Source organism: Sciurus vulgaris (assembly GCF_902686455.1).
Source record: "Sciurus vulgaris genome assembly, chromosome: X".
NCBI lineage: Eukaryota > Metazoa > Chordata > Mammalia > Rodentia > Sciuridae > Sciurus > Sciurus vulgaris.
In genome coordinates this window covers 64183191-64206491 of record NC_136471.1, presented here as the reverse complement: position 1 = coordinate 64206491, position 23301 = coordinate 64183191, and the positions used below count along the sequence as shown (strand labels likewise).

Here is a 23301-nt window from a genome sequence, read left to right as displayed (position 1 = left end):
ACAGCTAGAGTCCTCCCCAGGCAGCCCTGCGCACTCCGACGGTGGGCTCCTCCCACAGGGCCAGATTCTCCAGCATCTCGGAGCAGGCCCCCCAGTGAGAGCCTGCCTGCACAGAACCAAGCTTCAAGTCTCTGAACCAGGGCAGCGAGTTCCTGCCCACAGGTTGCTTCAGGGACCAGGACAGGGCAGCCACGGACTTCCCCAAGCAGCCCGCAGCCCGGCCCCCTCGGCAGGAAGTGCCTTTCCAGGCTAGCTTCTCGGAGCAGACCCCCCAGTGAGAGCCTTTCCACACAGAGCCAGCTCCAAGTCCTGGAACCAGTAGAGGACTAGGGGCAGCTTTCCTTGGAAGCACTACATTGTCAAGTTACTCCAAGACTTCAGGCTACTGAAGGCAGGAAGGTGATACACTGGAAATCTACAGGGACAATATAAGCCAATAGAAGAATTCTGCAATATCACAAAGTCCCACTGACATCTGACCAATATGAGAAAACAAGGGAAGAAAATGTCCTAAACAAACCTAGGTACTATATCAATAAAACCCAATAACAGCACAGCAGAAGATGTGTCAGAAAGGGAGTTCAGAATGTACATAAAACAATCAGGGAAGCAAACGAGGAGATGAAAGAGCAAATGCAGGCATTAAATGATAGCACCAATCAACAGTTAAAAGAGCAAAACGGGAAGCAAGAGATCATTTCAATAAAGAGTTAGAGATATTGAAAAAACACCAAACAGAAATCCTTGAAATGAAGGAAACAATAAACCAAGTTAAAAACTCCATAGAAAGCATAACCATAAGATAGAACACCTGGAAGACAGAACCCCAGATATTGAAGACAAAATATTTAATCTTCAAAACAAAGTTGACCAAACAGAAAAGATGGTAAGAAATCATGAACAGAATCTACAAGAATAATGGGATATCATGAAAAAGCCAAATTTAAGAATTATTGGAATTGAGGAAGGCTTAGAGAAACAAATCAAAGGAATGAACAATCTATTCAATGAAATAATATCAGAAAATTTCCCAAATTGAAGAATGAAATGGAAAACCAAGTACAAGAGGCTTATAGGACTCCAAATATACAAAATTACAACAGACCCACACCAAGGCACATTATTATGAAAATGCTTAACATACAAAATAAAGACAGAATTTTAAAGGCCACGAGAGAAAAGAATCAAATTACATTCAGGGGGAAACCCGTACAGATATCAGCAGATTTTTCAATCCAGACCCTAAAAGCTAGAAGGGCCTGGAACAACATTTACCAAACCCTGAAAGAAAATGGATGCCAACCAAGAATCTTATACCCAGCAAAACTTACTTTCAGATTTGACGATGAAATAAGAACCTTCCATGATAAAAAAAAGCTAAAGGAATTTACAAAAAGAAAGCTGGCATTACAGGACATTCTCAGCAAAATATTCCATGAGGAAGAGATGAAAAACAAGGATGCAAATCAGCAATGGGAGGAACTGGCCTAAAGGAAGAGCCAAATAAAGGGGAAACCAAATCATGTCAAAAAACAAAAATGAGTCACATGACTAGGAATACAAATCATATCACAATAATAACCCTGAATGTTAATGGCCTGAACTCATCAATCAAAAGACGTAGACTGGCAGATTGGATTAAAAAGAAAGATCCAACAATTTGCTGCCTGCAAGAGACTCATCTCATAGAGAGAGATACCCATAGACTACAGGTGAAAGGATGGGATAAAACATACCATGCACACGGACACAGCAAAAAAGCTGGAGTATCCATCCTCATTTCAGATAATGTGGACTTCAAGCCAAAACCAGTCAGAAGGGATAAAGAGGGACATTACATACTGCTTAATGGAAGCATAAATCAGCAAGACATAACAATCAAAAATATCTATGCCCCGAACATTGGCTCATCCATGTACAACAAACAAATCCTTCTCAATTCCAGAAATCAAATAGACCACAGCACAATAATACTAGGTGATTTTAACACACCTCTCTCACTGCTGGATAGATCGTCCAAACAAAAATTAAATGAAGAAACCATAGATCTCAATAACACAATCAACAATTTAGACTTAACCGACTTATATAGAATATACCATCCAACAAAGAACGAATACACTTTCTTCTCAGCAGCACATGGATCCTTCTCTAAAATAGACCATGTCTTATGCCACAAAGCTACTGTTAGCAAATACAAGAAGATAGAGATATTACCTTGTACTCTATCAAATCATAAGGATTGAAATTAGAAATAAATGACAGAATAAAAAACAGAAAATTCTCCAATACCTGGAGATTAAATAATAAGCTATTATATGATGAATGGATAACATCATATAATAATGAGGGAAATAAAAAAATTCTTAGAGGTACACGAGAACAAAGACACATCATATAAAAATCTCTGGGACACTATGAAAGCAGTACTTACAGAAAGATTTATTTCATGGGGCGCATTCAACAAAAGATGTAGAAATGAACAAATAAACGACTTAACAGCTCAAAGCCCTAGAAAAAGAAGAGCAGACCAACAGCAAAAGTAGTAGAAGACAGGAAATAGTTAAAATCAGAACTGAAATAAACGAAATTGAAACAAAAGAAACAATCAGAAAAATTAACAAAATAAATAGTTGGTTGTTTGAAAAAAATAAAATTGATAAACCTTAGCCACACTAACAAACAGAAAGAGGGAGAAAACTCAAATTACTAAAATTCGGAATGAACAAGGAAATATCACAACAGACACGAGTGAAATACAAACCATTAGAAGCTATTTTGAAAATCTGTACTCCAACAAAACAGAAAACCTCAAAGACATCAACAAGTTTCAAGAGACATATGAATTACCTCAACTGAACGAGTAGGACATACACAACTTAAATAAATCAATTTCAAGCAATGAAATAGAAGAGGTCATCAAAAGCCTACCAACAAAGAAAAGTCCGGGACCAGATGGGTTCTCAGCCGAGTTCTACAAAACCTTTAAAGAAGAGCTCTTTCCAATACTTCCCAAAGTATTCCATTAAATAGAAGAGGAGGGAACCCTCCCAAACGCATTCTATGAAGCCAATATCACCCTGATACCTAAACAAGACAGAGACACATCAAGAAAAGAAAATTTCAGACCAATATCCTTAATGAACATCGTTGCAAATATTCTCAATAAAATTTTAGCAAGTCGCATACAAAAATATATTAAAAATACAGTGCACCATGATCAAGTGGGTTTTATCCCAGGAATGCAAGGTTGGTTCAACATCCAGAAATCAATAAATGTCATTCACCATATCAACAGACTAAAAGTTAAGAATCACACGATTATTTCAATAGATGCAGAAAAAGTATTTGATAAAATACAGCATCCCTTCATGCTCAAAACACTAGAGAAAATTGGTGTAGTGGGAACATTCCTTAACATTGTAAAGGCCATCTACGCTAAGCCCATGGCCAATGTCATTCTAAATGTTGAAAACCTGAAAGCATTCCCCCTAAAACCTGGAACAAGGCAGGGATGCCCTCTTTCACCACTTCGATTCAATATTGTTCTTGAGACTCTAGCCAGAGCCATTAGACAAACCAAAGAAATTAAAGGGATACGAATTGGAAAAGAGGAACTCAAACTATCCCTGTTTGCTGATGACATGATTATATATTTAGAGGAACCTGGAAATTCCACCAGAAAACTCTTAGAACTCATAAGTGAATTCAGTAAAGTAGCAGGTTACAAGATCAATGCTCATAAATCCAACGCATTTTTATAGATAAGTGATGAACCTTCAGAAAGAGAAATTAGGAAAACTACTCCATTCACAATAGCATTGAAAAAAATAAAATACTTGGGAATCATCTCACAAAGAGGTGAAAGACCTCTACAATGAGAACTACTACAGAACACTAAGGAAAGAAATTAAAGAAAACCTTAGAAGATAGAAAGATCTCCCATGTTCTTGGATAGGCAGAATTAATATTGTCAAAATGGCCATACTACCAAAAGTGCTATACAGATTTAATGCAATTCCAATTAAAATCTCAATGGTGTACCTTACAGAAATAGAGCAATTATGAAATTCATCTGGAAGAATAAGAAACCCAGAATAGCTAAAGCAATCCTCAGTAGAAAGTGCGAAGCAGGAGGTATCGCAATACCAATTCTTCAACTCTATTACAAAGCAATAGTAACAAAAATGGCATGGTATTGGTACCAAAATAACAAGTAGATCAATGGTACAGAATAGAGGACATGGACACAAACCCCAATAAATACAATTTTCTCATACTAGACAAAGGGGCCAAAAATATGCAATGGAGAAAAGATAGCCTCTTCAACAAATGGTGCTGGGAAAGCTGGAAATCCATATGCAACAGAATGAAACTAAATCCCTATCTCTCACCCTGCACAAAACTCAACTCAAAATGGATCAAAGACCTCAGAATCAGACCAGAGACCCTGCATCTTATAGAAGAAAAAGTAGGTCCAAACCTTCAACTTGTTGGCTTAGGATCATACTTCCTTAACAGGACTCCCATAGCCCAAGAAATAAAAGCTAGAATCAACCACTGGGATAGATTCAAACTAAAAAGCTTTCTCTCAGCAAAGGAAACTATCAGTAATGTGAAGAGAGAGCCTACAGAGTGGGAGAATATCTTTGCCACTCATACTTCAGATAGAGCGCTAATTTCCAGAATCTATAAAGAACTCAAAAAACTCTACACCAAGAATACAAATAATCCAATCAATAAATGGGCAAAGGAAATGAACAGACACTTCACAGAAGAAGATGTACAAGCAATCAACAGATATATGAAAAAATGTTCAACATCTCTAGTAATAAGAGAAATGCAAATCAAAACTACACTAAAATTTCATCTCACCCCAATTAGAATGGCGATTATCAAGAACATAAGCAACAATAGGTGTTGGAGAGGATGTGGGGAAAAAGGTACACTTATACATTGCTGGTGGGGTTGCAAATTAGTGCAGCCACTCTGGAAAGCAGTATGGAGATTCCTCAGAAAGCTTGGAATGGAGCCACCATTTGACCCAGCTCTCCCACTCCTTGGCCTATACCCAAAGGACTTAAAATCAGCATACTACAGAGATACAGCCACATCAATATTCATAGCTGCTCAATTCACTATAGCCAGATTGTGGAACCAACCTAGATGCCCTTCAGTTGAATGGATAAAGAAACTGTGGCATATATATACAATGGAATATTACTCTGCCATGAAGAATGATAAAATTATGGCATCTGCAGGCAAATGTGAAATTGGAGGATATCATGCTAAGTGAGATAAGCCAATCTCAAAAAACTAAAAGACGAATGATCTCGCTGATAAGCGGATGAGGATATATAAGGGGCGGTATGAGGGGTTAGCGTTAGGGTTAGGGTTAGGTTTAGGGTTAGGGATAAGGAGGGTGGTACGAATGGAGGAAGGAAGAACTGTATAGAGGGAAAAGAGGGGTGGGAGGGGTGGGGGGGAGGGAAATAATAGCAGAATGGATCAAACAACATTGCCCTATGTAAATTTATGATTTTTAATTAAAATAAAAAAGATACATAGATAAAAAGTAAAGCTATTCATCAATATGATTTTTTTAGAGAACAGTTTCAAGAGATCACCCCTTCTTGAACTGAGTTTTAAAAGATTCTAAAATGCTAAAATTAGTAGGTCAGCAATGAAAACAACTGTATCTCTCAAATGACTTCTAAGCCAAGTGACCGTTAAATACCTTGTCTTCCTACCTTGAATTATCTTGAGCTAAAATTGTGATTTCCAAGTCAATAACTTCTAATCCTTATATTTTGTCATCATAATAAGTTATTTAAGAGACTTTCCGAAATTCATGTAATTTATCAGGGTTTTTCTAAGTCAAGTTTTTCTAAGATTTCCTTTTAAGTAAGTATATACTGTAACAGGATAACTTATATACTGTAACAGCATAATTTAGATCTGTTTAGAAGACAGTGCAAAGATTCAAAAATACTATAAATGAGAAAATTAATGGAAGCACTTGAATGGTAGTGTAAAATAATGCAAAGATCACAGTCAGGATCAGAGAGACCTAGGTTCAAAACAAACTCTGTATTTACTAGCTGTGTAATATTGGGCAGTTTTTATAGCTTGATGAGTCTGAGTTTCTATATGTGAGAAGTGGTGATAAAATTTAACTCAAAGACTGATGATTAAATGTATTAAAACATAAGAAATTATGCATATTGCTTGGCTTCTAAGTGAAATTCAATAGCTTATCATTATTACATTGGTAATATAGAAGGATATCTAAATTTGTCATTCTTGGAAACTGCAAACAAAAGTGTAAAATATGGTGTTATATTTTCATCAGAAATTTTTGATAGTTGATGTAAGTTATAAAGTATATAGTTCATTTACACTGCTGTTAAAATTATATCTCCTAAATCATAGCAACTCTGAAAAAAATGAAGTCATAAGAGAGATATATGCCAAAAGGAAAATTTAATTCTAATTCATTTAGTCATATAAAATCTTTAACTGTATCCCAGAATGAAAAGAGAGAGGTTGCAAGTACAAGATGAAAAACAAGTCTTTTAAGAACCGACATTTTTCTATAACATTTTATTATTAAAATGCACTATCTATACCTTTCCTTACTTGTCCTGTATCTTTCTCTTAGATTAAGTATTATTTCAGAACTAAGAAAGATAATAGTAAAAGCAAGTAGTATTTAGAGAACAAGCCAAACTGAAGATTACTTTGATTGACAGCATCTGTTTCCACATTCTTCTTATAAATTTTTTAAAGTGTATTTTTTTGTCTTTATTTGGTGTTTTGTGAGGGCTTTTTGTTGTTTACCCCAAATGTGGCTTAATCACATTCTCCTTCTAATCTTTGACTTGATCTACATTTAGATCACAGATAATTGGTATTATATTTTAACATAAACAGATCTGTGATGTATGCATCTGTATACATGTCAACACAAAATTCAAATCATTTTCATAATGTAACATTAAGGTTATACTAAGAAAGTATGGGAAATGAGGTGTTAATGAGTCCTTTTATATACTGGATATGAAAAGTAGCCTTCTGCATCATAAGACAACAATGAAGAAAATAATTACATGCATACCTGAAAGATTCATAAACAAATTTGAAACAAGAATATTTCTTCAAATTTGAAAGACTTTAATATGTTCTATTTTCAGCTCTGAAAGCTGTTTTGGTTAATGTGACATTGAATACTTGATAGACTTTATAGATTTATTATATTATGGAAAATGTAGAAAATATGCTTCAATTATAAGAATGTATCCAAAATGAATCTTGTACATTCGTGTAGCAATACTCAGTGATTTTTTTATAACTTGTAAATGACTATATTAGATTTTGTAAATTGTTAATCAGTACTTCATTCATAATTGTCATTTTGTCAGTAGTTTAAGAGTGTAATTTTGTGTAGAAATACACTCATATATTATTGTTATGGTTTGGATGTGTGGTGTCCGCCAAAAGCTCACATGTGAAACAATGCAAAAATGTTCGGAGGAGAAATGATTGGGTTATAAGAGCCTTAACTCAATCAGTGAATTAATCCCCCAATAGGGATTAATTGATTAGTAATTAAAGTGGTAGGGTGTAGCTGGAGGAGGTGGGAATTGGGGCATGGCTTTGGGGTACATATTTGTATCTGGTGACTGGAGGCTTTCTCTGCTCTCTGATCATTATGAGAGCTGGTTACCGCTTTCACATTCATCTGCCATATTATCCTGCCTCACCTTGAGCCCCATGGAATGAATCTGGCCTTCTATGGACTATGACCTCTGAAACCATGAGCCTTCAAATAAACTTTTCTTCCCCTAAAATCGTTCTGATGAGGACTTTTACTAGCAAGAAAGTTGACTATAACAATAATATAATCTTGGGTAGAATTATGGATGTAATTTCTATAAATGAAGTCAATGTATTAAGATTTGGTCAATCAAAATAAAATTATTTTTATCTATTAAAAGGCTCCATTAAAGGAATTTTCTTTTCCTTCTCTCTCTCTCTTTCTTTCTTCCTTTTTTTTTTTTTTTTTTTTTTTTTTTTTTTGTGATGCTGGGCATCAAATCCAGGCTCACTTGTATGTTAGGCATGTTCTTCATCACTGAGCTCAATCCTCAGCCCAGAAATCCTAGTTTGAATGTAGAAAATTGGCATCTGTTTTTAATGAAAAGCAGTCACAAATTTCTTTAATGTTATCAGATGAAAAATGATAGTATTAAAACATTTAATGATAATATTAAAACATTAAATATAGTATTAAAACATTTTCTAGAGACTAGAAACTAAAACATTTCTAGTCTCTAGAAAACCAGTAAGTGTGCTGTATTTAAAATGTTGTCACATTAAACAATAAATAAGCAAACATTTTAATAGTACTTTAAATCTGGTCAGAGGACTGCCAGCTTCCTTTTACTTCTCCCACTATAAGACCCAAAGCGTTATAGGTTGCTGCAGTAGCCTTTCAGAAACCTCAGACATGTTAATGCATTCATCTTCACATATAAGGGGCTGTTACTTATGTATAGATTGTGTGAAATTTGATTTTGTTGGACAAATTAACCTTGTTCAGACACTTTTGTCCCAGCAAGGTGTAACCAAAAAATCATGAGGTTTCCTGCAGTTAAATAATTCCCCCAAATTACAAACAACAAACAAAAAGCACAAATTCTCTTCACCATTCATCTGTTTAAATCACAATTTTGTCACTCTCTTTCTTATTAAATCTAATATTTGTTATTTGTTGCTTCCATTTTTGTGACACACAAAGTACATCAGATTGATCAAATGCTGGTTCATAATTGTCAATTTTTACTCAGGGACAACTTTCAGCCCACTGTTGGCATGTGCAAACTGCTTCCACTCTCCTTGTATCATGGCCTAGTTCCCGTCAGCTTTAATTTCAATAGAACCCTCAGAAGCCCTAATTCTGAGCATCCCTTCTTCTTGGCCCAGTTCCTTTTATGTTTCTTTCTTTTATTTTTCTGTTGTCACATGTTCATAGTATGTATGCTAAATGGCCTATGTTTTTCCTGTATTTAGCTCTGTAATAATCCACTTTGTGCTACTTGCAAGTTTCTCCTTACATCTAAAATTAACTTAAGTGGGACAAATAACACCAGTTACAACAGTTACACATTTTGTTCACTCTGTTCTCCATTCCTTACATGCCTTTCTCACACTTTACTATTTATGCAGGCTATGTATGTTCTTCAAGTCTAAACTTACCTGTGTTCTTTCTTCATCCTTCAAAGGCTACTTGGTAGTTTATCCCTTGCCTTTACAGTTAATGGCAGCCATGAATGGTGATGATGGTATCTCATATTTAAGGAGTGCTTTTTTTTTTCATTAAAAAATCTGTATGTGAAATCAAAAATATCAAACTCATGGAAATATATATATATTTGTATAGTTGAAAAGCCTATATATATGTGTGTGTGCATGTTCGTGTGTGTGTGTGTGTGTGTGTGTGTGTGTATAGTCATAGAAACCAGAGAGGAGACAGATTCAAATAAGAGGACATTGAATATAGTATTAAAACAATGGGATCTGATTCCAGGAAGAGGGACTCAAATATACATGTGCACATACATAATCCATACTCTCATATACCGAATATTATCATATAGAATTTTAACTGGGATTTAAACATATCCACTTAGAGATGTAGATTTTAACATTTTTCCAAAGATTTTCATTAGCTTAATTTTAATGTGTGGGGCTATTATATAAACATGTTAATAATAAGCTTTGAACTGTATCTCTAAATGCTTAAAGCAGTATTTCTGAGAAGTTCCTCAGAGGCATGTGGTTTTTAAATTTTACAACACTATGAGGTTTTTGTGTTTGTTTGTTTGGTACCAGGAATTGAACCTAGAGGTCCTTAACAACTGAGACAACTAGCCTTAATAAATTGCTGAGGCTGGCTTTGAATTTGTGATCCTCCTGCCTCAGCTTCCATAGTCACTGGGATTATAGGTGTGCACCACAACCACCAGTGTACTATGAGTTTTTTAAGGATATGTTATTTTATTTTTTTTTTATTTTTATTTTTTCCATTTTTTTAATTAAAAATCATAAATTTACATAGGGCAATGTTGTTTGATTCATTGTTATTTTTCCCTTCCCCCCCACCCCTCCCACCCCTCTTTTCCCTCTATACAGTCCTTCCTTCCTCCATTCTTACCACCCTCCTTATCCCTAACCCTAACCCTAATGCTAACCCCTCCTACCCCCCATTATATGTCCTCATCTGCTTATCAGCGAAATCATTCATCCTTTAGTTTTTCGAGATTGGCTTATCTCACCTGGCATGATATTCTCCAATTTCATCCATTTGCCTGCAAATGCCATAATTTTATCATTCTTCATGTCAGAGTAATATTCCATTGTATATATATGCCACAGTTTCTTTATCCATTCATCAACTGAAAGGCATCTAGGTTGGTTCCACAATCTGGTTATTGTGAATTGAGCAACTATGAACATTGATGTGGCTGTATCTCTGTAGTATGCTGATTTTAAGTCCTTTGGGTATAGGCCAAGGAGTGGGAGAGCTGGGTCAAATGGTGGCTCCATTCCAAGCTTTCTGAGGAATCTCCATACTGCTTTCCAGAGTGGCTGCACTAATTTGCAACCCCACCAGCAATGTATGAGAGTACCTTTTTCCCCACATCCTCTCCAACACCTATTGTTGCTTGTGTTCTTGATAATTGCCATTCTAATTGGGGTGAGATGAAATCTTAGGGTAGTTTTGATTTGCATTTCTCTTATTACTAGAGATGTTGAACATTTTTTCATATATCTGTTGATTGCTTGTACATCTTCTTCTGTGAAGTGTCTGTTCATTTCCTTAGCCCATTTGTTGATTGACATCTATGCCAAGAACACTAATAGGATAATTGTATTTTGGCCATCAATTTTTGCCATCTTTCAATTTTTACGTCTGTTTTAAAAATCTCATTTGCAGTTCAATTACAGTACCATACTGAGTTTAGACTCTAAGAGAAAAATAGTTTTTATTTAAGTTGGTGATAATCATGTGAAGTGCTGTCTAAGAACAAAAGATTACAAATACCTAGCACAGTAAAGTAATACTTGAATTTTAATATTAAACACAAGTTATTGGGTTAGTATATATACATATATTTCCTTACTCTGATGAGAAACCCTAGAGGCAATCATACCTAATAAAGTAAGCACACCTAGTACCCAGATGTTGATTTCTAATATAAGTAACAGATGAAAGGGCAGGTGCAGTGGTGCACACCTGTAATCCCAGCAGCTTGGGAGGCTGAGGCAGGAGGATCTCGAGTTCAAAACCAGACTCAGTAAAAGCAAGGTGCTAAGCAAGTCAGTGAGACTCCATCTCTAAATAAAATACAAAACAGGGCTGGGGATGTGGCTCAGTGGTTGAGTGCCCCTGAGTTCAATCCTTGCTACCAAAAAAAAAAAAAAAATTAACCAATGGAGGGAACTTAGGATCCTTGGAGAAATGGCTGATTCTACAAAAACGTGAGCCTACTGCACCTTCTAGTGTCAGACAGGGGATTCTAACAATAATTCCATGATAATAAAATATGTCAGAGTGGCAGATGAGCCAGTTGTAAGAGCTCCTAATGTTCAAACCTAGAATGATTTAAGCAATGGAATGAATGAAGCAGTATTAGTTTATAAACCAAAATATAGAGGAAAAGTCCATGAGCTGATATTGATATAAATACATCATATATTTATATATGTATATATAAATACATTTATATATATATTATATAATTCTATTACTTTTCCAGAGAAAATATATATTAACTTATAAAAAATTCAATACAATTTTTAAAACATTATGTATTTATGTAAATAAATATTTTATTAGTTAAAACTTAAGACAACTTTGTACATAAAACTTTCATGTTCATTATTTCATTTGATTCGTAGAAGATTCCTATACCATAAACATAATTGCTGATAGTTTTAATATCATTTTCATCCCTATTTTGTAGGATAAATTTAACAACTAGAAAGATAACGTGACTTGGCCAAGATCACTTGTCAAGTAAATGACAAGGACTGGACTTAAATTTAAGCATTTCATGTTCACACCATAGGATCTTTTCATTCCATCATGCTGCCTCCCATGTTATATTCCTTAGTTACTATACAATAAAGCAATGGGATAGATATTATCTAATGCAGTGGTTTTATTATAATATCTGACTTGGTATCCAAACTGGAGACAAGAGTACTATACTTTATGAGTTCTAGGTAATTACTAAGATCAGGTACCGTTGTACTAGCTTTCCTGCTGGTAATCATTACATTCTCCTTGGACAATAACCAAGAGTAGATCATAATTTCTTCTTCATTTTATATCTTTAGATTAATATATTTGCTGTATTTTGGATGCTAGTATTTTGGTTTACTCATATCTCTGAGCACTGATTTCTTATTTCTTGGTTTAACGGAAGATAAGAGTTGTGTCTTTATTTTGAAACCTAACGATCTTATAAGCGGTTCATATTTATTGGATTTTTAGATTCTGAAAATCTGCATCTTGATTATGAAATACATTTCAGCTATCTGATACATTTCATTGTGTCCAGATAAGAGCATCACAAACTAATTTTTGTCCTTATCCAAATTAGGCGGATGAAAAAAAGAATTGGAGAATAAAATTGTTCCCTAGCCAAAACTTGTCAAGCATATCTCTCCTTTACAATATATTTCACATCATTGCTGTATACACGATGAAAAGTAAGATAGACACTGAATGTTTGATTGATGCAACTAATGTGAATTTAACCATTAGTATTGCAGAAGAAATATTTAAATAAAGTTAAATGAGTTAAATGTAACCTCAATGTTTTTCTTTCAGTGGTTCCAAAGAATTTTTCCTTTCCTTTCCAGAATTAGTAAAGAGGAGTTTCTCTAAAGGGATAAAACAGGGAATTATTAGGCTAGCCATACCATATGTTCAAGAAAAAATTAAATTTAGCAATGTTTATTTGAGGGAAAAAAGATTCTAGAACAGATCAACATTCTATATGAAGATGATTTAGTATGCCATTACCTCCAATATGGTAAGCTATATTTACAGCCAGAAAACCAGGAAAGGGCATACAGAAATTACCTGATTGGTGTAGTTCAGCATTCACCTTATTTGTTTATCATTTGCCAGTTTTTTTCCTGAGATTGGTTGAAGATCCAGCTGCTATATTTTGCTGGGTCTCAGTTACTTGATTACAAGACTGCACTCTTTGATTACATGACTATTTATTTGCAAGCAAGCTAAGGTTCAGTTCACCTGTGCATGGAGGCCACTGATGGGACAAAATTTATCATCAAAGTTTGAAGATAGGTTTAATCCAAATTTAATTTAATGCATGGTACCTTGGTTATAAATACAACATTGTGACTTAAAAATTCTTTAAAGTTAAGAAGATTCAGAGAGGAATCATTTATTTGAGTTATACAGAGAGTAATATTACTGTAGATCAATTTTCTTCAAAAATACATAGGCTGTGTTAGGGTTGGGGAACTGAAAGTTAATCTTAATTGGTGGTTGGAAAATGATGCCTGGAAGCAAGAAAGGTAATAAGCAACATATAAGTATGTTCATTCAACTATCAAACTTGTAAGACTCTGTCAATTATAAGCCTGTATGTGCTTCTATAGGCATTTAAATTTCTCCACTGTGTGAAATTCAAAATATACTAGTATAGGTTTTGTTATTGTAAATACCATAGTGATCATATTTTCCTAAATATTCAGAAATAAATAGTGTAAATACATAGTTTCTTCATGAGATTGACGTATTGTAAAGAATGTTACAAGGACTCTCAGGCTAAAAACTCTTCAAGAAATATTTCTGATGGGTAATGAGTAGCTCATAGACAAAAAATGGAATTGAAATTATTTAAAATTATTTGGATGGTTGTCTAATGATTATGTGTCCATGACATAAATTTAATACCCATTTAGATTCAAAGAAATCTGATGGTATTTTGATGATTATGTTTGTGCATATGACAGGTATTACTAGGATAAACCATTCTTGGTTGTGGTTTCATTCCAAACATAAATAGTAACCCTGACCACTTTCATGGAAGGTTAAACAGTAAACCATACTAAAATATTTAAGATTAGAGAACTAATTTTAATTTTACTTTAATTCAAAATATTGCTTTTTGAAGTTGATGTGCCTAAATTTCTACTAATGTTGAAGAACTCTCTTACAGAGAAACAGGACACTGTTTTATTAGTCCTGGCACTGGCACAGTGGATTCATATCCAGAGGCAGAGACCCAAGCACAGCAGCAAGGGGTTGCCTTATTTACTCCCATTCCATGTTAGCTTCTTTGTCTTCCCTATATGATAACATTCATTCTGATTAAGTATTCTTCCCTATAGAATTACAACAGAGTTGGACAGTGTCATACGTAACAGATTGCAACAGATTTGTGGTAGAATTACGACTAGTTAGAACAGAGTTGCACATGCACACAGAGTATAACACATTGCTTTCTCTTTGTTCTGGGAGTACATGCACATAGTTACTGAGTGTGTCATGTTGCTTTTTCTTTGTTCTGGGTGAGCCCTTACCACATTAGATATGTGCATACTATATAGGAGAAAATAATTGCAATTTTTATAAAATGTTGTGATAGACTATATTCTCATTCTTAACTTCCCTTTCAGATTGTATACACACTATACTGAAGACATGAATACCACCAAGTCTGAGGAGCAATACCACGCTAAAAACCATGCAGAGCAAACTCTCTGTAAAATGGAGAACTACTTGAAAGAGAAACAACTGTGTGACGTCCTACTCATTGCTGGACACCTCAGAATCCCAGCACATCGGTAAGTATACTTATGCAAACAGAACATTTGGACAGTAGAGCCAATATGAATGAGGGAGAATAAGCAAATTGCTCGTAAATTGGAACACTGGGCAAATAGATTTTATTTTTCCACAATTGAAAAAACATTACCCCATATGATCCAATTCTTCATGCAATATTTAGAAGAGCCAAATTTCAGAGATATTGTTGAAGGAAAACAGCACAAACTCTCTGAAAGAAGACCAGTTTACTTATTTGATGTTTCTAACGTCATTATTATCAATTTATGAAAGATGTATGCAAAAAACAAACTGAGTAGATTTACAAACTCACTGCATGAATTTTATACTTTTGATGAGATTATTAATTTGATGTCAGTTCTTATGAAACATTACTATTTATAGGTTGGTTCTCAGTGCAGTGTCTGATTATTTTGCTGCCATGTTCACTAATGATGTGCTTGAAGCCAAACAAGAAGAGATCAGAATGGAAGGAGTAGATCCAAATGCTCTTAACTCCTTGGTGCAGTACGCTTACACAGGTAAGTTCTTTACATACATTAACCCATTATAATTCTGTATTATATAAAGCATATTATTATTATTATTTTCAATCTAATGAAGGATAGACTAGTTAAGTAACCTTTCTAAGGTAGTAAGAAAGAAGAGCATGGGTATTTAATTATAACATAAAAGAACAAAAGATAAATAATAGGCAGTAAATTATTTTTACCATGAGAGTAGAGAACTATTTTAGCCCCAAAATATAAGAAGATATCCCTCTTGAATAAAGTTAACAAATTCTTGTTTGTGAGAAAAGAGTGAAAGTGAAATTTTCTAATTTTATTTTAGAGATTTAGTCAGCCACTTCCTCTGGGATTATAAACTCATATTAACTTAAGCTCCAAAACACGATTACTTTGGCGGCAAAAAATGTATTTTGGTCTTTTTTTCCATAATCATTTTTTCATCTTTAGGATCTCTCAGTATTTAACTACCTTTATATAATTATATATTCGTAGACACTTCTAAAGGCTACACATATGCATCTTGGCTTTCTCCAGAATTGTTTTCAAACAAGTTTGTTTACATTGTCCCTAAAGTAAATTTGAAAAATGCACTCCCCTTACATTTTTCCATTAATGACTAAATAATTTTGTAATTTTTAAATGGTTCTAAGGTATAAAATTCCTAACATATGCTAAGTATTGATTTCTTTCAAAAGTAACTATTACATTTTGAATTTTTGATGTATCTGGTGATATCTCAACACTTTATCAATTTAATACCAACAACCATTTATTTGAAAGTATATGTGTAGGGCAGTTTCTCAAAAGTTAAACACATTTTTCTTATACTTTTAAGTATATATTCAAGATAAATTAAAATATATGCATTCCAAAATGTATGCACAAATGTTTATAGAAGCATTATTCATAGTAATGAAAATGTAGAAACAATCAAAATGTTTATTAAATGAGAATTGATACACCAAACTTTGTGTGTGCATAACATGGGATATTAATAAGCAATAAAAAAAAAGAATGGCATTCTGATATGTTCTACAAGAATGTAACTTTGAAAACAGCATACCACACAAAAGACCACTTACTGTATTACTCCATCTGTCTTAGTTGTCCAAACTAGGGAAAGTCATGGAGAAAATACATTAGTGTTTGCAAGAGTATAGGGAAAATTGGGAGTGACTGTTTTGCAGATATGTTTTCTACTTTTCTGCATCTCATGAAATATTGTCTGGTTTTTCTTTTCAAACTCCAAGAAAAGATACAGCACAAGAAAATGCACAAATGGATCAGACTACTTTGCAACATATTTCACAGATTGAATTAATTATAGAGCATATCACAACATGTATTACTCTCTTGCTTATGTTGTGCAATCATATAGGATCCATATTAAGTTACTTTAGAAAGAAAAACCTAAAAGAAATAGTCACTTTAGCTAAAACAATTAAAAGTATGGATTTATCTTAAAAATGACAATGTTTGCAATAAATTATCAATAATGCTCACTCTAAAAAGTAGACATATCATGATAAAGAAATTGATTTAAATTGCTTCTGAGCACATTTTTAAAAATCATTACAGATATTTTTTAAACAGTTTATTTTTTATAAGAAGCAAATACTTATATAAGCAGTTATTTATATGAGACCCCTGTGCAACATTCTCTTCCTTTTGAGACATTTGCAGGACTCAAGTTCATGCATAATATTTGGGCAGACATATCTTTACCAATTAATAGATGGATATACAAAAATTTGGATATAAAGAGCTCTTTTCATCTACCAGGATCTTTAGCTTCTCACAAACGACAGTTAATAAGTATGGTCAATGGTATGATCTTTTCATAATATGATATAATGTGCCTTGACTCAATGTAGACAATTTTCCCAGCTTTATTTAGGTTTGATTGATAATTTAAAATTACATATTTTAGGTCATGTTCTTATGAATACATTCATAAGAATGATTAATATTTAAAGTCAGACTTAAGAAAAACAAGTTGTAGTTTTTGCTGATAATGTTCTCTGTTCATTTGCCATAGTCTTTTTGATAATCTATTTTGACTCCCTTCAGTCTTCTTATTAGTAACACTCAGAATCTCTTATGTATGTCAGGCTCAAAACATATTCCCAGTGTTAGCTACAGTGTAGGAAAAAAAAAATAGCCTTAATTATGAGGGAAATGGAAAATTCTACTAATTAGTATATTTTTGTCTTCCTTTTCAGGAAACATAATCTTTCTTTACTTTTTCGAACCATTTAGGTGTCCTGCAATTGAAAGAAGATACCATCGAAAGTCTGCTGGCTGCAGCTTGTCTCCTGCAGCTGACTCAGGTCATTGAAGTCTGCTCCAGTTTCCTCATAAAGCAGCTCCATCCTTCAAACTGCTTAGGAATTCGATCATTTGGAGATGCCCAGGGCTGTACAGAGCTCCTGAACGTGGCACACAAGTACACCATGGTAACGTCAAGTGTTTCAAAATAACTTGCACTAATAATATGTAAATGTTGGAATAAAATTAAAAGCAATATAAACATAATTTACAGGTGACTTGCATATAGTAGATAAAAATATTTGTCTAGTTGAGCAATACTCAATTAAGTTTTGTTCATCTTTGGAACCAAGAAGGTTTTACTAAATCTCAAAACTTGGAGAAGTGAAAATAGTGCCAAAATTGAATTGTGCATATATATATTGAAATTCAGATCTATATTACTAAGAAAAAAGAGTAATTCTCAGATGCTTTGGCATAACTATTTAATTTCTAAAATTGACTCATTATGATTTATAATGAAAGGTAAATATCACTTAATAAGAAATGCTAATATTAATAGATCAATATAAATTTAAAGAGCTTAAGAATTATCAAAATTAATAACTCAGACAGTTTTATTGGAGCTCTTGCTTAACATGTGTAAGGGTCTGGGTTTTATACTCAGCACTACAGAAAAACAAAAACAAAACCTCTCTCAATTTTACTATTAATTATATTGAATTAAATAAACATGTCAGAACGCTAGGCAAGTGCTCTACGACTGACTTCTGTTGCCAACCCTGTCAGTATGTGGTAGTTATTTAAAATTTCCATAGGATGAAATGATCTTTATTTAGTCAGGTGACAAGCACATGAAATATGAATTGTAGAGGAAAGGAAAACTGGACAGAGAATATAAAGTAAGCCTTAGCATTAATGCTGATACTATTCTGATGAAAAGAATAAAATGAACTTTTATAACCTGTGGGAGCACTGACTGACATAAGAGATGGATCTTACTGTGAAACCTAATAAAAATATTTCAAACAAAGGAATTTCTCCAGCTATTTAAGTTTTAAAAAAAATTAAAGGCATATGCTTACAAGTGAACAAGAGAATTTCAGGTAAAATTGATTAGTAAAAGTAACATTATTTTAGTGTAGAGATCATATAAATAAAAACAAATTTTCTACAGCTTTACCCAGATCATAAAATTTTCAAGTTTCTAAATTTCACCTTCTCTAAAAATTTCTTATAAATTGTTCTCCTTCCTTCTTCCCACATGTCATTCCTGAAAATTCGAAATTGCAATTATATTTCTTAAACAATACCATTATAAGGAGAATCACATCATAATGGATTTGCATTTTAAAATGTGTCATTTAATTATGCTATTTATATTCCTGTATCCTAAACACACATGTCACATAATCTAAGGGAACAGCAGTTATATAGTTCAAAGGTTAATCCTGCCACAAAAGCCAAACATGAAAACTTCCTGTTAAATTACTTAAATTCTTGAACTAAGTATTAACAGTTTCCTGTCTGGTATCTTACTCTTGCAGACAAAATACATTCTGATAAACAGTTTGGATTATTTTTGTTACACAAAATGAACTTGTCTTCCTTTTCCTATTATGTGTCCCAAACTGAGTGTTAAGGCAGGATGTGTATAAAAATACAATGGTGTTGTCTCCCTTAATCCTTCTTTAGAATTATGTTACTATCTACTGTGAGTACAATAAAATATGTAAAGGCCTTGTTATAATAGTGCTTTTGTAATACTGTATAGATTATATAATAATGCAAATAATTTTAATATAAAAAAATAATGCTAAACAATTTAGAGATGCAATTAAAAACATGTGAGTTGATAGACTGAAGAAGCAGATTGTCCTCTATAATGTGGCTGGGCTTCATCCGGAAATACCCTTACAGCAACACCCAGAAAAATGTTTGATCAAACATCTAGATACTCTATGACCTAAACAAGTTCACGCATAAAATTAACCATTTCAATCATGTAAATAGTTGTCTGTATGAATTAATCATTCAACAAGCATGCTATGTTCTTTCAATAAATTTGATAGTAATTTAAATGTAGATGTAAAAAAAAAGAGTTCCATAGTGAATCCATGGCACAAAAGAAGATTCCTGGGAAGGTACATAGAAGAAAAAAATGTTTACCTTGAAACAAGGAACAAAATAATTACTTTTTTTCCAAGAATGGATTTTCATTTTGTTTTCTTCATTCTTTTTTGTTTTTAAATTGATTTAAAAAAATTTTCCATACATGTATATAGGATAGTAATGTCTCAAAATCAAAAAGTTAAAATTAGTCTTTATGCATAACTAATTATTTGTCTAAAATATTGGACACTACATCAATGTAGATACTTTAAAACGATACATTTGTTTGTTATTTAGACTTATCCATATTGTCCAGTGATTTTCAGTAGTCTCATAAGACAGCAACTCTGAAGTTATAAAAAGTTCTATCAGAAAATCAAATCTCTGGCTATATGTAGTATGACCACCAAATGAACCATTTCTAGTAACTTATTTACTTCCTAAAATGTGTAATCAAATTTAACAGACTATAATTCACCTTGTCCATTGAGTAGGTATCTCTTTCCTTTCTTTTTACCTTTTCTGTCATTGGAAAATAGACACAAAGGAGAGTGAGACCAGGTGTTTTCCATCATATTAACATAGTTTCAGAGCTTATGTATAATACCAGTAATAGGTAACCATAAGTTTTACAATGTTTTATGTTTTTTATTAGCTCTTTAATAAAAATCTTTATCACTTAACAAAAACAATTTCAGCATTTATAAAATGCAATAGACATTATACTAGAGGTTTACATCTGAGTCCAGATTTTGCCACTTAATAGATCAAATAATATATATTGCTAGCTTTCTCATCAGAGTAATTTCACCTCTTCATAAGACCATATTGAGGATGGTTTAATGCTTGTGAAATATTTTATTAAAATGTGAAGTGCTGTATGAATGAGATATACTAGTAACACTATTGACATCATTTACTATGAGAGGATTTTCAGTATCAGTTTTCTCCCAACTGCTTGCTTTAATCACAAAAGTGTTCTTTTTTTTCTTTAAATAGGTGAGTTAGTTTGAAACTAGGACATCAGAGCTTCCTTATGGGTCTATCAACCTTGAGAATGCTGTAGGGATAATTTTGTTATTAGGCTAACTCAGTACTATAATGACTAATGTAAGAGTAGAGGTGGGGGAATTATTCAATTCATTCAGAACCCCCAGGTATTCAGAGACTGTCTTACTCTATTCTCAGAATATCTGCTTACAATGTAAAATAAGTTATGAGGTACACATGTTTATGTCCATTTCAGAAGCATATTTTATAGCATTAAAAACTTGATATCTTCACTGTGAAAAATATTGGAAATTATAATGTTTCAAAAAATTCATATATAATATTTATAAACTAGAAAATATGGTAATATTTGGATGAAAAAATGGAAACACAGCTGTTTAAAATTTGATACTTGCCAAAATACATGAGAAAACATTTACGGAAAGGAGATTGGAGATATAATACATGGAAATTCAAATATAATTCCACTCTTTCCTGAAGGAACACTTCCTAGAGAACCCCTTTCAAGTTGTTGAATCTTTTGACCATGATGCATTAGAAAAGGATATATTTGGGCTGGGATTGTGGCTCAGTGGTAGAGTCCTTGCCTCACACATGTGAGGCACTGGGTTTGATCCTCAGCATCACATAAAAATAAATAAAGGTACTGTGTCCATCTATAACTAAAAATATTTTTTTAAAAAAGTATACATTTCCTTTGGTCAATACTAGATCATTCTCTTCTATAAGAGCAAAGACTTTTTCATTAATCTTCTTTTCTCATCTCAAAAGACTATAGTCTGTTGCTGCCTCAAATGCATAGCCAGAGTTAACTCTCCCACCTCAAGAATTTTCAGCCTTTCTCTTGGGGCTTTTGACTAAAGGCCAACTGAGCATTCAGTTCTAGAATCAAAAGCTGTTGTCATGTAAAACAGCTGGAAGGAAAAGCACTACTCTCAGCTCTGATATTCTTCCCATGTGGTCTGTGAAGCAGTTAAAGACTTTCCTTCTGTTCATTAAATAATTCCTAGTGGAAACATTTGGACCCTAAACTTTAGAAGGCTCCCATACTCCTTTCATGGACAGCTATATTAGCACCTATTGGTATAAATGAATATCTCTCTCTCTCTGAACTTTTCTGAAAATTAACAAAGTAAAATCCCTTGAAAGGCTTATTTCCTTAAGAAAATTCTAAAGTACAAAATTTCAGTAGATGACCTTTCTTTTCTAGGAACACTTCATTGAGGTAACAAAAAATCAAGAATTCCTCCTGCTTCCAGCTAATGAAATTTCAAAACTTCTGTGCAGTGATGATATTAATGTGCCTGATGAAGAAACCATTTTCCATGCTCTAATGCAGTGGGTAGATCATGATGTTCAGACTAGGCAACAAGACCTGGCAACGCTGCTTTCTTATATCAGATTGCCATTACTTCCACCACAGGTATGGAAATTTCTCCAGGTAATTTATATTAGAGTTCTAAACTACCTCTACCCACCAATCCAGTCTTTAATTGCCTATTTATTCAGGGAATATTTAATATGTTGTATCCAGAATTCATTTCACAGAAGGTCATATTCAGTCTTTGATTAGAGATATTAATATGGAAAGAGGAAACATGGATAAAAATACAGATAATCCCTACACATCATTGTATTCATTAGTTTCAGTTTCCTCTCTTTCGAAATAGCACTTGTACCAAGCAGAGAAAATGACTAGACTAACACTTTTTCTTTTACTGCTCACCTCCTAGGCAAGGTGTTCATAATAAGTATAAGAACCTCCCACAGGAAGGTCTAGGAAGGAGTCTAATCCTGGATAATACCTACTAGCATGAGTAATTATTTGCTATGGTTGAAAGCATACTTTCAGGTGCACTAGAGCATCATTATAATGGCATTCTCATCATGCTTACCAAACTGATGGAGCATAGCAAGGGTGCTTCCATAAACAAGCAACATTGGTTAAGATCCAAGATTGACTTATCTCATATTCAATTTTAATATTTTGCATTTTAGTGAGGCTGCAGTGCAGTGCCACTGCATAATTTCATCACTCATGGCAAGCACAATTTTTTTCTTTAATAAATTTATCAAAAATATATCTAATTTATACTATATATAAAAACAAAAATATATTGCCCATTTGCATTTCATATACATTGATTTAGTTGAAGTCCACAAACATCATCCACATCAGAAAGAGAGGCCTTGGGCTCAGTTGGTAGAGTGCTTGCCTTGCAAGCACAAGGCCCTGGGTTCAATCCCTAGTACCAAAAAAAAAAAAAACAGAAAAGAAAAAAAAATATATAAGAAAGAGAGGCCCTGTCTGGATTAGTAGATTGAGTGAGAGCTTAGTAGGTTAATATTAAATTAATTCATTTTTTAATAAAATTAACTGAATATTAATATTGAAAAAAGTGTGTTAATCCACTGATAGTTTCTCCAAATACTACTTTTAGCTCTTAATTACATCCCATGAAACTATATACTTGCTCTTAAGATTCTATACATGTTCAATGAAATAAC

The 23301-nt window shown here is 33.3% G+C and overlaps 1 protein-coding gene across 3 annotated transcripts in view; it reads left to right on the top strand.

Moving 5' to 3' along the window:
- Positions 1–23301, top strand: part of KLHL4 (kelch like family member 4) — a 168248-nt gene that overhangs the window by 117529 nt on the left and 27418 nt on the right. For all 3 annotated transcript variants that reach the window (XM_079123026.1, XM_079123025.1, XM_079123024.1), the window contains 4 exons: positions 14725–14892; positions 15278–15414; positions 17662–17858; positions 22004–22216. In XM_079123026.1, the coding sequence (XP_078979152.1) occupies positions 14725–14892; positions 15278–15414; positions 17662–17858; positions 22004–22216 (715 nt within the window). The remainder of the gene's footprint in view (positions 1–14724; positions 14893–15277; positions 15415–17661; positions 17859–22003; positions 22217–23301) is intronic.